Raw genomic sequence first — 13337 nt, forward strand, 5'->3', positions numbered from 1 at the left:
GGTTAATTCAGGGGAAGCTGCGTTTGAAGGAAGCCTTCGCCATGCCCATGGGACATTCTAGGCGTGTGCCGGCATTTATTTATTTTTAACCGTGGACATTGTTCTGTACATTCAGGATGCCAGACAAAATGTTCCATTGTGGCAGGGCGTTCAACTAAAATAATAATAATCTTCATTTGTTTTTCAAAAACAAGTTTACAAAGTGAAAGGAAAGAAAATCAAAACAGAGACAAAACCGGCTTCAACATTAGAAGATTGGTTGACATCCAAAACTTTCTAGCAGTAAGACAATCTGTCAGTGAGGTGAGTGAAGCTGGGTTTAATGGGTCAATGGACAGATACATATGAGTGTCATCAGCAAAAGGATTAAAATTGTGGATAATTTGACCTAGTGGCACTGTGGCAGAACAGCATAAATGCAGAACAGCAATGGACCAAGGATTGAACCTTGCTGAACGCCACAGGTTATGTCCGCAGGGCTGGAGGTCACATTTCCAACTGCAGCAGTAACATTTCTGTCACTAACCACATGAACTGTAATGTAGCATCCCTATTCTGGGCATATCATAATGGGTGAACATTCAGTGTAAATAGCCGATCTACAAGCTCGGAGTCTCGGACCCCTTCACGTTGTGTGAGGGGGGTCCCTATTCTCAGGGGAACGCTGCGAGGCGTTGTGAGCTTGTAGATCAGCTATTTTCAGCAAAGAGGTTTGATATGAGGGTTCTTAGTGGTTAAAGGTCTGAAAATACAACATGCTGTATGAATAGAAAAGATAAAGTCAACAAACCAAAGAAGCATGAATTTTCACAATACTGATGACAGTGCTGTCAAACAAGTTTATGAAATCCATGAAAATATCTGCAACATCATTTTGTACAATATGCAGTGGGGGTCCCTGCTTTATCTCTCTCTCATGTAAGGGTTCTGGCTGAAATATGCTGGTTTAAGTGGTTAATCAGGGAGCATGAGGTAAAGAAACTTGCTGCGTGGGCAACACAGTCAGAAGGCTTTACGCCATGATTTGCTATGCATATGAGCTTGCTCCCATGTTTACTGAGATATTTAACTGGTCCCTTGCAGAAGTTCCCGGCATGTTTTACTGTACGTCATGTTGGGCACGTGCCTGTGTGCATCAGAAACCCAAACCGAGCTGTCTGAGTGACTGCAGACCTGTTGCTTTGACATCTGGTATCATTCAAATGCAGTGGTGGAAAAAGTACTTTGTGCACTTTGATTTGTGTGCTTGGAGATCTGCTATTTTAGGACGGGAGACAGCTGGACAAAGTGGTGCGCACTGAAACAAGAGCAAACATATAGGGGTAGATTACACAAGAGAGTTCTAATGAGTCAGCTAAGCTAACAACGTTTTAGTTTTTTATTTCCTTCCTTCTCAGAATACTAAAACATTAAGATCAGTATGTGCCCGTTCCACAGCCGTCTCCCTCGTCAACACTACAAACATTACCCTGCATGCCACCTGACAGGATAGATCAGGGTTGGGCAGCTTTGATGATAGAGGGGGCCACTGTATTTCCACACTCACTCCAGGAGGCCACATTGCATATTGTTGCTGTCAACAAAAACCTTTATCTCCATTTTTGAATGTTACTTAATTTGTAAATTGATGTCCCACTCCATCATTCTAAAAATAGCCAGTCTACAAGCGCTTAACGTGTCACAGTTATACTTACCAGTAACACTCCCTAATCGGGAGATAAGCGACCGTAGGTCACTTATCTCCACAAATAGGGCAAAAATGTGTTTTGCCAAAATCTTCCTGATCCATGTTGATGACATGAGTGTAGACATACTGTGTAGTGATTTTCGTGATTTTAGGGCAAAATCTGTAGGAGCAGTGTCCAAAAATGTGTTTTTAAAAATCGGCGTGGAGGTGGCGCTATATGGGAGAGATTCATGTTGATGGGATGAGTGTAGACATACTGTGTACCGATTTGCGTGATTTTAGGGCAAAAATTGTAGGAGCAGTGTCCAAAAATGTGTTTTGCAAGAATCGGCCTCATGGTGGCGCTAGAAGAGGGCCATGTGAGAAATGAGGGGTGGGGTCTCCGCGCCGGCAAGGCGGACGAATAGGTACCGGCCCCGGCTGTCCCGGTCGCTCCTAGCCGGAGTTACGGCATTTTATGTGAGCTGCAGTGTAGGGGGTCCTCCACTGGGGGCGCCACCACTTTTGAACCGTTCTGGAGCACCAGGAGTGGGTGGTCCCCGGGAATTCCCCGTGAGCAGCCCCGTGGGGGTGGTCATTTGGTCAGTTTAGCACATTTGGTCATTTTTTACATCTGGGGGTCCCCCAGGGACCTGGGGGTCCCTGGAGCTCCGGGGGTCCTTGGAGGTTGTAGTTTGGCAGGTAAGGAACGTGTGTGCAAAATTTGGCATGGATCGGGGCAACGGTTGCGGAGATATGAGCAGGGCAAGAGTGTGACGTGTGAGGTGTGACAGACAGACTGACTTACACTTTGTGCAGGGTTTGATAGTAAATGCGACCTACGGTCGCAACCAGTAAGACTCCCTAATCGGGAGATAAGCGACCGTTGGTCATATATGGGTATAAAAGGATACTTCAGGTCTGACATCAGGTTTGTTTATATTGGGTTGCTAGGTTTGACATCACAAACTCTATGGGCCATCTGACCTAGAAATCTATATTTGGGCATAGATGACTCATCGTGACCTCATCACACGTCGACCGCACGTGTGACGTGCGGTCGACCGCACGTGTGACCGACGGACGGCCGGTGGAGGTTTTCATACCAGTAAGACTCCCTAATCGGGAGATAAGCGACCGTTGGTCGCTTATCTCCACAAATAGGCCAAAAGTTTGTTTTACCAATTATTACACTCTATGTGAACATTTACATCAACAAATCCCAAGTACTATGCAGAACGACCCATTTCAAGTTTTTAATGTACAACAATATTTAGAAAATAGGTCTACAAGCTGACAGTCCTCGTCCCTTATATTCCCATAGGTTATATGGAGATCTCAGTGTTTGTCAGTCCTTGTTCATTTATGCCCATATATGGACATCTCTATATCTACTGTAACAGTCCTTGTCCCTTTATGCCCATATATGGAGATCTCTTAACTGTAAGTCCTTGTCCCTTTTATGCCCTTATATGGATATTCCTGATGTCATCAGTATATGAACATATATGGGCTTTCTGATATGCCCATATATGGAGATCTCTTAACTGTAAGCCCTTGTCCCTTTTATGCCCATATATGGATATCCCTGATGTCATCCGTATATGCCCATATATGGGCTTTCTAATATGCCCATATATGGAGATCTCTGTATCTCCATATATGGGTATAAAAGGATACTTCAGGTCTGACATCAGGTTTGTTTATATTGGGTTGCTAGGTTTGACATCACAAACTCTATGGGCCATCTGACCTAGAAATCTATATTTGGGCATAGATGACTCATCGTGACCTCATCACACGTCGACCGCACGTGTGACGTGCGGTCGACCGCACGTGTGACCGACGGACGGCCGGTGGAGGTTTTCATACTAAACTGCGACCTTACGGTCGCAACTAAACTGCGACCTTACGGTCGCAACAATATGTAAACTTTATGAACTTTATTGCAAATACGTTGGACATAAAAAGAGTACAATTTGAATACTAGCCATCAAAAACTACTAGCCTAATATGGACTAAAGTAATTAAAGGAGGTCCTGTTTTGCATGTTTGGAATTAATTGCGACCGTCAGGGAGCAGTTTACTACCAAAACCTCCACCGGCCGTCCGTCCGTCCGTCCGTCCGTCCGTCGGTCACACGTCACACTTTTCCCCAACTCATAGATACGATGACATCACAGAGTCCACAGCTGATGATGTGGCGACATCACAGAGTCCACAGCTGATGATGTGGCGTGATGTCATACAATACACAAACAAGCCCTATATAAAGGGGCAATTCTCACCAGGGAAGAGAGCATTCCTCGACTCAGACCTTATCGCCAGGATCAACTAAGCTTATAGCTTATCATCACATCCAACCATCTTAAGATACTCAGCTAGTGGGGAATGCTCTCTTCCCTGGTGAGAATTGCCCCTTTATATAGGGCTTGTTTGTGTATTGTATGACATCACGCCACATCATCAGCTGTGGACTCTGTGATGTCATCGTATCTCCATATATGGCCAGCTAAGGCCAGATAAGCGACCGTAGGTCGCTTATCTCCACAAATAGGGCAAAAATTTGTTTTTCCTAAATCTTCCTGATCCATGTTGATGACATGAGTGTAGACATGCTGTGTAGTGATTTTCGTGATTTTAGGGCAAAATCTGTAGGAGCAGTGTCCAAAAATGTGTTTTTAAAAATCGACCTGAAGGTGGCGCTATATGGGACAGATTCATGGTGATGGGATGAGTGTAGACATACTGTGTAGCGATTTGCGTGATTTTAGGGCAAAAACTGTAGGAGCAGTGTCCAAAAATGTGTTTTAAAAATCGGCCTCATGGTGGCGCTAGAAGAGGGCCATGTGAGAAATGAGGGGTGGGGTGTCCGCGTTGCCTTGGCGGACGAATAGGTACCGGCCCCGGCTCTCCCGGACCCTCCTAGCCCGAGTTACGGCATTTTATGTGAGCTGCAGTGGAGGGGGTTCTCCACTGGGGGCGCCACCACTTTTGCATCCGTTCTGGAGCACCAGGAGTCGGTGGTCCCCGGGAATTCCCCGTGAGCAGCCCCGTTGGGGTGGTCATTTGGTCATTTTTGCACATTTGGTCATTTTTTACATCTGGGGGTCCCCCAGTGACCTGGGGGTCCCTGGAGCTCCGGGGGTCCTTGGAGGTTGTAGTTTGGCAGCCAAGGAGCATGTGTGCAAAATTTGGCATGGATCGGGGCAACGGTTGCGGAGATATGAGCAGGGCAATAGTGTGACGTGTGAGGTGTGACAGACAGACGGACAGACAGACAGACAGACAGACTGACAGTTTGTGCAGGTTTTGATAGTAAGTGCGACCTACGGTCGCAATCAGTATTCCGATATTAACCTATGGGCCGCATTAAGTGAAGGTGGGGGCTAGATGGGTTAGATCATTGTGCAACAAAGCAGATGTTTTAAAGCACAATATTTAATTCTACTTCCTGCCAGTCACACCTTGGCAGCATGTGTTACAATGTTATGCAAAATGTTAAGCAAACAGGGTGTGAGATTTATTTATTTGTTACTCTACTTTGATGGCGACAAGGATTGTACAATCGTGGTTCTTCCAAGCGAGAAGCATTGGCAAAGTTATTGTGGGTGGAGTGGCCATTGATTTTCCCCACCGCGATTGTTCGTAAGTTAGTGGGGATATTTGAAATAGTGATCCTGCTTTCAAAAGCCTAACCATACTCACATCTATTCCCCTTGTTATACTTCTCTGCTGTTGGGCAGAAACCAAAACATTAACTTTTCGGGAAATGGAAAAATATATAATAATACTGCCTCATCAAAATAATCGATATGGGGACTTTATACAATGTCAGATACTTGAACGTGTCCTTATATAGTTTGGAGGTTTTGACCGTGGCGTTAACCCATTCAGAACGGGTATACATTTTGTGTATCATTATTTTATGCTTTAACTATTGAAAAATAAACTGATATTTATTTGGCCACGGACCCCCATCTCAAAATATTTAGTTCCAGGGACCACCCAGAAGCAAAATTTGAGTTACAAGTGTTCGCTTTGAAAATGCCTTATATTCAAAGATCTGCACACATTTTCACGACTTTTTCAAAATTAGCAGATCTACAAGCTTGCAGCGCGGCACTTGGTGCAGCGCTGTGAGCTTGTATATCTGCTATTTTTCACTGGTTAAAGCATTCAATAATTTTAGGCCTAAATGGGTTAATGTGCAAATCTGGGGACTGCTGTGGCTCTGGAGGAAAAGCAGGTCGTCATGATCCATGGGTCGGCACTTCGAATCCCGGCTCCTCCTGTCCACATGTCGATGGACGGTCGGTGTCAGCTTGCCACCGTTGGCGTGTGAATGTGGGAAGTGAGGACGCTGCCATCGACTGTTCGCCGCTTCACCTCCCAAATCCCAATGTATGAACGAATGAACGCTTTGAGCACTCGGAAAAGCGCTATAAAAATGCAATTCATTATTATTAAATCTGATTTCTAATCAATGATGGAAAAAAACAGGATTCAGTGGAGTTTAGTCAAAAGCGCTTGTTAATACACCGGTTCAATATTTGTAAAAGATAATAATTAAAACAAAACATACTGTAGCGACGATTTCTAAAAAGGAAGATGCTTTCACTTTGAACCTTGGACACGTTCCCAATATTTACTTTTCTAATCACTGTTCTTCTCCTACTGTAGGCTCCTCTTCTGGGCAGAGAGCGGCAGCTCTCCTAAGATTGAGCGAGCGAGCCTGGATGGTCAGGACAGGAAGGCACTGGTCACGGCCATGATCCGCAACCCTGTCGCACTCTCTCTGGGTAGGCTCTGTCAATCTCTATGTACTGTATTATTGAATAATAACAGTAAGGGTTCCCAAAACACAGCATTATATCGCTGTTGTCAGGTGGAGACCTTGTGTGTCCGAAACTCTTCGTTTTGGATTTATCATTTTAAAAACGATTTAAAATAGTGAAAATAGCTGATCTACAAGCACACAACGCCTCGCACCGCGAGGCGTTGTGTGCTTGTAGATCTGCTATTTTTACTAGTCTTGCGCGACAGTCTTGTATGATGAAGCAGGGCTTTGCTTTACGAAAAAACATACACATTTGAAACTCGGAGATACAACTTGGTTTCTCCCCGACAATGACAATATGAGGCATCTTAAGAGAAATACTGTAAAGTTATAAGCTTAAAGTATTTTTATGTGTCATTTATGTGGTGTTTATGTCCTTCTAAGATGTGCCTCGGCAGCTGTTGTACTGGGCTGACGCTGGGACGCGGACCATCTCCAGAATCAGCCTGACGGGCCAACACAGGAAGACCGTGGTGGAGTCCAACGGCTACCTGGACAGACCCTCTGGACTGGCTGTGTTTGAGGTACTGTATGGACAAATCATATAAGAACACAGTAGAACTGTTTTATTGAATCCTAGCGTCCCGTTCTGGGACGATCGTTCAGCTAAAATAGCCAGACAGGGTTCGTCTATGGTCTTCTGTCACTGTCACTAACTAACTACTTCAAAAGATTACGGGCACATCACCAGAGGGAGCTCCAATGATCTCATTCCCTCCAGATTCGACACAAAGATGGGGATGAATTCATTCTGCTATTATGCCACCAAAAACAGATTTATTGAGTACCCGGTATCAATAAGCTTTGGGCTTATGAAGCTTGTTTATTATTATCATCTTCATAGATTTTGGTCAGCAACAAACTCACAGTCGCAAGTCGCAACAACTGGCCAATAAAAAATATATCACTTATGTTCTGAATTTGTCATCTCATATCTTTCCACAAAATATTAGAAAACGCTCAATAAGCAGGATCGATAAGGTGCTCATTATCAATAAAAATGAACAAGCTCCATCCCTAGTGTCTTGTGTAGTATTGTATGTCTTTACAGCAGTATTTCTCAAACTTTGAAATGTGATGATCTCCCCTTAACTTTGTTAAAGTTACAGACTTCTAAGGGTCAATTTAGACCCCATAAAGGAACGTAGAGAGTCCCTGAAATCCATTTTGAGAACCACTGCTTTACAGTACAGTATATGTCCTGATGAATTGAATACACAGGACCACAATCGAAACAAGCCGTCTCAGTTCTTTTTGTATTGTTCCTTTTAGCATTATTGTGTAACTGTACTTTTTGCAAACTGTTAATAAAGTGTTCAATCGATCAAACTGTTCCGTCCTGTCGCAGGGGTTTGTGTACTGGAGCGACGAGGCCACTGACTCCATCTGCAGCGCTGATAAACACAACGGCCGCCATCTTAGAGTCCTGTTGTCCCACGCCACCTCCCCAGGGGGTCTGGTGCTCCTACACCCTGCGCTGCAGCCAAACGGTACCACTCAGCACTGTTGGAGGCTTTTATTTATGACCGGTGGCCCAGTCTACAAAATGCCTTCTGAATCTGTAGTTCTCAAACCTTTTCGTGCCAAGGAGGACCCCCAAAATAATATCTTTGGCAGTGGACCCCACATCTGAAAATACTTTGTGCCAGGGACCCTCCAGAAGAGACGACTTGTGTTGAAAAAATGTTTTATTCAAACACGCAGGCTGTGAGCTTGTATGTTTGAATAACCAACGCTAAAATCTAAAATTACACCGATGCTTTCCTGGTTTTAACAGATTTTAAAAAAGAAATCTGTTCATAATAATCAGGATTATGTGGACACTGTCAGCTGTCACTGTCAATTATTGGCCTTTCCAGATTGGAATCAGACTGAGCAGTAAAAGAAATCAAATCGTTTTTTTTTTTTTTTTTTTTTTTTTTTTTTGCTATTCAGATTTGAACCACATTTCAAGGTAGTTTGAAATGCGATTTAAAATCTTAATTCTGAGGATGCCTCAGTCGGGACACACGGATCACTGATATAAATCATCGTATGTCGCTGGTGAAAATAGACAATCTACAAACAGCCTTGTAGATGAGCTCTTGTCTGCGATGTTTGAATTCACAAATCAGATTTGATCACATGCAAATATCAGTCCTAAAGATCATATTTGAGAAACAAATGAGATTTTCCTGAAATAAGTCTAATTGTATTCATAAGTGTATAATTGTAGTGAAAGTGTGCTCTGCGGTCCTCAGGGCCGGCTGTTTCCGGAGACACCGTGACACCATGTCAACATGACTGCGTTCCCCACCTAGCCTCTGGAAATCCCCACGCCACGCTCGATGTCATGTCAAAAAGCAGACAAAATGCACACAATGGTGAGTTCTCAAGTGGAATCTTTTTCACGGCTGTACGTGTCAACGGCATGGCCTGACAATGTGGCAGATAACCATTCCCCTCATACCTACAGTTGGAGATAAAGGCATTTCTTAAGGTTAGATTTCCAAACCAGAAAAACAGCCTGCATTGGCTGCTGAGAGGTTAAGCTGTGTTGGGTGTACAAACTGGCAATGATGGATGTGTTCCTAATCATCTCTATTAATGCGAGGATGGCTACGTACGAGTTGAGGACAGTCCCTTCTCTGTCGCCAACTCTGTGTGTTTGGCAGTCTACTCTTCTTATCCGTCTTGGCAATCTGTCTGTTTTGCTTGTTTACTCCATTGGTTATTTCCTTAATGAAAACCAGGATATGAAAGCTGTGAGGCTGATGGACTGCTGTAATTGCTACCTTCTGAACCTGTCATATCACTGTGACCATGTCCTTGTTTTATGTGCTCTTTCATTAATGCTTCCCAGGAAATATTTCTCTATTGTAACTTATCGATGTTGGTCAATAGCTTATTTACCTGTTGAGCCGTAACCAATTGCTCTAAGTTGGAGGTTTGTCGGCATCTGTTGCTGTCCCTACATGTACAAGGGGCAGACATAGCTGAGTGGTTAGTGAGCCCGCCTGGGGAGCCAGAGCCCCTGGTTGTCCCAAGCACAATTCCAGGCCAGGCCAGCAATGTCGATTAACCCCTAATTGCTCCCCGAGCACCGTAGAATCCAATGACTGCTCCTAGTTGTTATAGGATGGGTAATTGCTGAGGACGAATTTCACCTATGTGTTTATATACATTATACTGAACATACAGTATAATGTAACAAAAAACACCCCAAGGAATGGGGGCTATTCTATTCTATCCCTTTTCGTGACGATTCGGTAACTGTATTGTTAGTTTTGTTTCCCCTCTTCCCGTTTCTGCTTGGTATTTCTTACTGCTCTACTGCAAAAAATAAAAGAATACATAATATATGAATGAAAACGTGCTTCTAATAAAAGCAATCGATGGAATAATTGAATCCGTAGATAATTGTAGGCTTCCTTTTCAATACTCCTTGCAATACAGTGTGGTATGAAGATTCTACCTACAGTACATGAAGTGATTGTACATGTGACTGTGTTCCAGGTTCTGCTGCAGTCGTCTCCCACACCATATCTGTGTCATCATTCTCTGATCCAACATTTGCTGGAGTCTTCTCTCTTGTCGGTGCGTTTGACTGCTTTATTTTCCAATGTAAATAATAGCCTGTATTTTGGTCAAAGGAGCAATGGTCTCTCCACTACTATGTGTAGGCTAGCACAGCTTAACATGTGGGTAGGGCCACCCAAATATATTGTCAAAATGGCCGGCAATACTGTTCTGCTGGCATTCACTCTCAATTTGGGCTTCCCTGACACTGAGCAACAAAGGTGAATACCAACAGAACAGTATTGCAGGCTCATTCCACGAATGTCAGATACTTACAAGCTGTACCTCGTTGTAAAGGTTACTAATAACGATAAAAAAAAGATATAAACACAATACCTATCTATACTATAATTTTGCGAATGTCTGAGTGAGTGTCTGAGTGAGTGTCTGAGTGAGTGTCTGAGTGTCTGTCACAGCGTTTCTCCTCAGTGGCTGGAGCAATTGATCTGAAATCGCATCACCATAAGCATATGAACACACCTGACATAACTGTGAAGCCCGTTTGTGCCTTTCACAATCATATGCTGTATATTAGCATTTTTTATGGTGTACCTATATCTATTCTGCATCTAGCTTGAGGCACATCTATTCTGCATCTAGCAAGCATGAGGCAACATGTTTAACCAGCTCTCTGTGTGTGTGTGTGTGTGTGTGTGTGTGTGTGTGTGTGTGTGTGTGTGTGTGTGTGTGTGTGTGTGTGTGTGTGTGTGTGTGTGTGTGTGTGTGTGTGTGTGTGTGTGTGTGTGTGTGTGTGTGTGTGTGTGTGTGTGTGTGTGTGTGTGTGTGTGTGTGTGTGTGTGTGTGTGTGTGTGTGTGCAGGCAGGCAGGCAGGCAGGCAGGCAGGCAGGCAGGCGGGCGGGTGTGTGCGCAGGCGGGTGGGCGGGGGGGGGGGGGGGGGTAGCCATTAAACCACACATGGGCAACATACGGCCCGGGGGCCAGACTCGGCCCTTTGATCATCTCAATCAGGCCCTCGGAAGTCCTCAGAGAAAAACAAAATGACACCCCCCCCCCCCCTCCCCCCAAAAAAGCGAGTAAAAAAACTACATTCTAAAAGTTTGCTATAAGTTAATAGTTTTGAAACATTGATTTAACTTGACCATTTGAGCATGCATACCTCTGTATGTAGTCAATGTTTTTTAATGTAACAGTTTAACAGTCAACCTTGAGTCCATATTTATAACATCATGCAATCTGTTTTTATCAGGGACCTATGCAGAGGTGCAAGGTGCATATCAGATAAGATACAGTATAAATTTATAGGCTAATTTAAAAGTTGATATGACATTGACGCAGATTATTTTATGTAACTATAATTTCTTTTTTATTGTAGTCCAGAGTACACCAGCGTGATACAGCTGTCTTGTTGTGAAAGTTGTAAAGTTAGTTTGGCATGTCTACCAAATTTTTGCAGTTTGAACATAATTGTTATGCGTTATGTGTTTCAAGTGTCAATTAAATTGTACAATGAGTGGCCCTTCACTCACTTTATAGAGGTCCGTATGGCCCTCTGGAAATTAATGTTGCCCACCCCTGCATTAAACGAAACGGGTATTTCTTACATTGATGCTCCTACATATTATCATGCAAGCACCAGTTAAAGTTACTTTCCATCCCTCATATACTGTATGCACAGTGCACATCCCATAACCCACACACTGCACATCATTTTGGAGCTCATATCTTTGAACGGGAAAGGGCTAGTTGTTATTATTAAAGGGGAGATATAATGGACCGAAGTTGAGTTTCAGAACGTTTTGTGTATACTTTACTTTTAGTCAAACTGCAATAATCAAGTTTGCATTCAACTTGGCCCTGCTCTTTGGTTGACAACTTTTGAATGTTAAATTAGTAAATTAAGATACTTGATTATGACTGATTTTCTTTGTATGTGGTTGTATTGTTGTCAGTGCTTCTGAGTGCGGTGCTGCTGGGAATGGTTCTGTGGAGATGGAGAGATGAGTACGCTCCCTCCAGGAGCCTCAACCTGCAGAGCTTCTACCTCAAGGAGTCCCAGGACCCCCTCATCATCCAGGGCACATGTCCTGGCAAGGTACGCACGCACGCACGCGCACACACACACACACACACACACACACACACACACACACACACACACACACACACACACAGACACCACATCCAATTACATCCATCCATCCGTACATTAACAATGCAAATGTTATTGATAACAACTCTTGAAAACAAAAAAATAAGTTTGGAAAAAAAGAAACTAGAACTGCACTCTGTTGAGGTGCCAACTTGCACCTTGTGTACAAGTAGGCCATGTATGGCCTACTTGTGCGTGAGCAGAGCGATCACAACTGGCATTACCAGGAATGCTGGTCCCTCATTGGCTGTTAACGATGACGTTTCCAGAAATGCTGCTCCCTGATTGGGCTACGGGCTTAAACACACACAGCTACCTACCTACATACGCAGCCAGTAACTAGAAAGATGCAATTGGAAGTTGCAAGTGTGGTTTGGGGCTCCACTTGCAGTATCCTGGCGGTTTATAGGGTTCAAGTGGTTGAACTTGATGGCACCGTGTCTAGGGCTGTCACGATTATGACATTTTACATGACGATTATTTGTCACTCAAACAATTGCGATTAACGATTTAATTGTCTTTTTTTCGTTGACAATTACATTTCTGCTTTTAAGTTGCACATGGTAGATATGACACATAATCAATGACATATTTGACAACTTTATACTTAAAAAAGAACATTGATAGTGGAAATAGCCGATCTACAAGCTCACAGAGCTTGTAGATCTGCTATTTCCACTATTTTTGACCTTTTTATTTAAATATATGAACATTTTTCAACATGGAAACGATTATGACGATTATGAAAAATAATCACGATTATGTCCAAAAATCACGATTAGACTATTATGTAATAATTGTGACAGCCCTAACCGTGTCCTCCCTCCAGGAAACCCTGCTCAAGCTGGACTTGGAGTGTCGTTCCTGAGCCAGAGTGTGTCCCCTCCAGCTGTCTATCACCAAGCTGTGTCAGTGTCCAGAGGCAGGAAAATCACCCTTATCAGTCTGGTCAGAGGCGTCATTTCAGAAGAAATATAAAAAAATCACACTTGTGTGAACTGAGCGGTGGAGGCTGCGTGTGTGTGTGTGCGTGCGTGCGTGTGTGTATGTGTGAAATGAATGTGAGTGTGAGTGTGCCTGGCCGGCTGGCCTGAACAACAGTGCCCCTCCCTTAACATGTGTGGTCAGAAAAGGTACTGCAGGCTACATACAGACAGACAGAC

General features: G+C 43.7%; 1 protein-coding gene across 1 annotated transcript in view; it reads left to right on the top strand.

Annotated features, from left to right (window-relative positions):
* Positions 1–13134, top strand: part of LOC308288253 (low-density lipoprotein receptor-related protein 8-like) — a 51720-nt gene extending 38586 nt beyond the window's left edge. The window contains exons 8-14 of the mRNA XM_080729645.1: positions 6350–6468; positions 6891–7030; positions 7855–7996; positions 8747–8869; positions 10002–10082; positions 11975–12117; positions 13004–13134. Coding sequence (XP_080585771.1) covers positions 6350–6468; positions 6891–7030; positions 7855–7996; positions 8747–8869; positions 10002–10082; positions 11975–12117; positions 13004–13042 — 787 coding nt within the window. The 3' untranslated portion in view covers positions 13043–13134. The remainder of the gene's footprint in view (positions 1–6349; positions 6469–6890; positions 7031–7854; positions 7997–8746; positions 8870–10001; positions 10083–11974; positions 12118–13003) is intronic.
* Positions 13135–13337: the final 203 nt, after the last annotated feature.

This window comes from Nannobrachium achirus (genome assembly GCF_963921795.1).
Source record: "Nannobrachium achirus genome assembly, chromosome: 1".
NCBI classification, from domain to species: Eukaryota; Metazoa; Chordata; class Actinopteri; order Myctophiformes; family Myctophidae; genus Nannobrachium; species Nannobrachium achirus.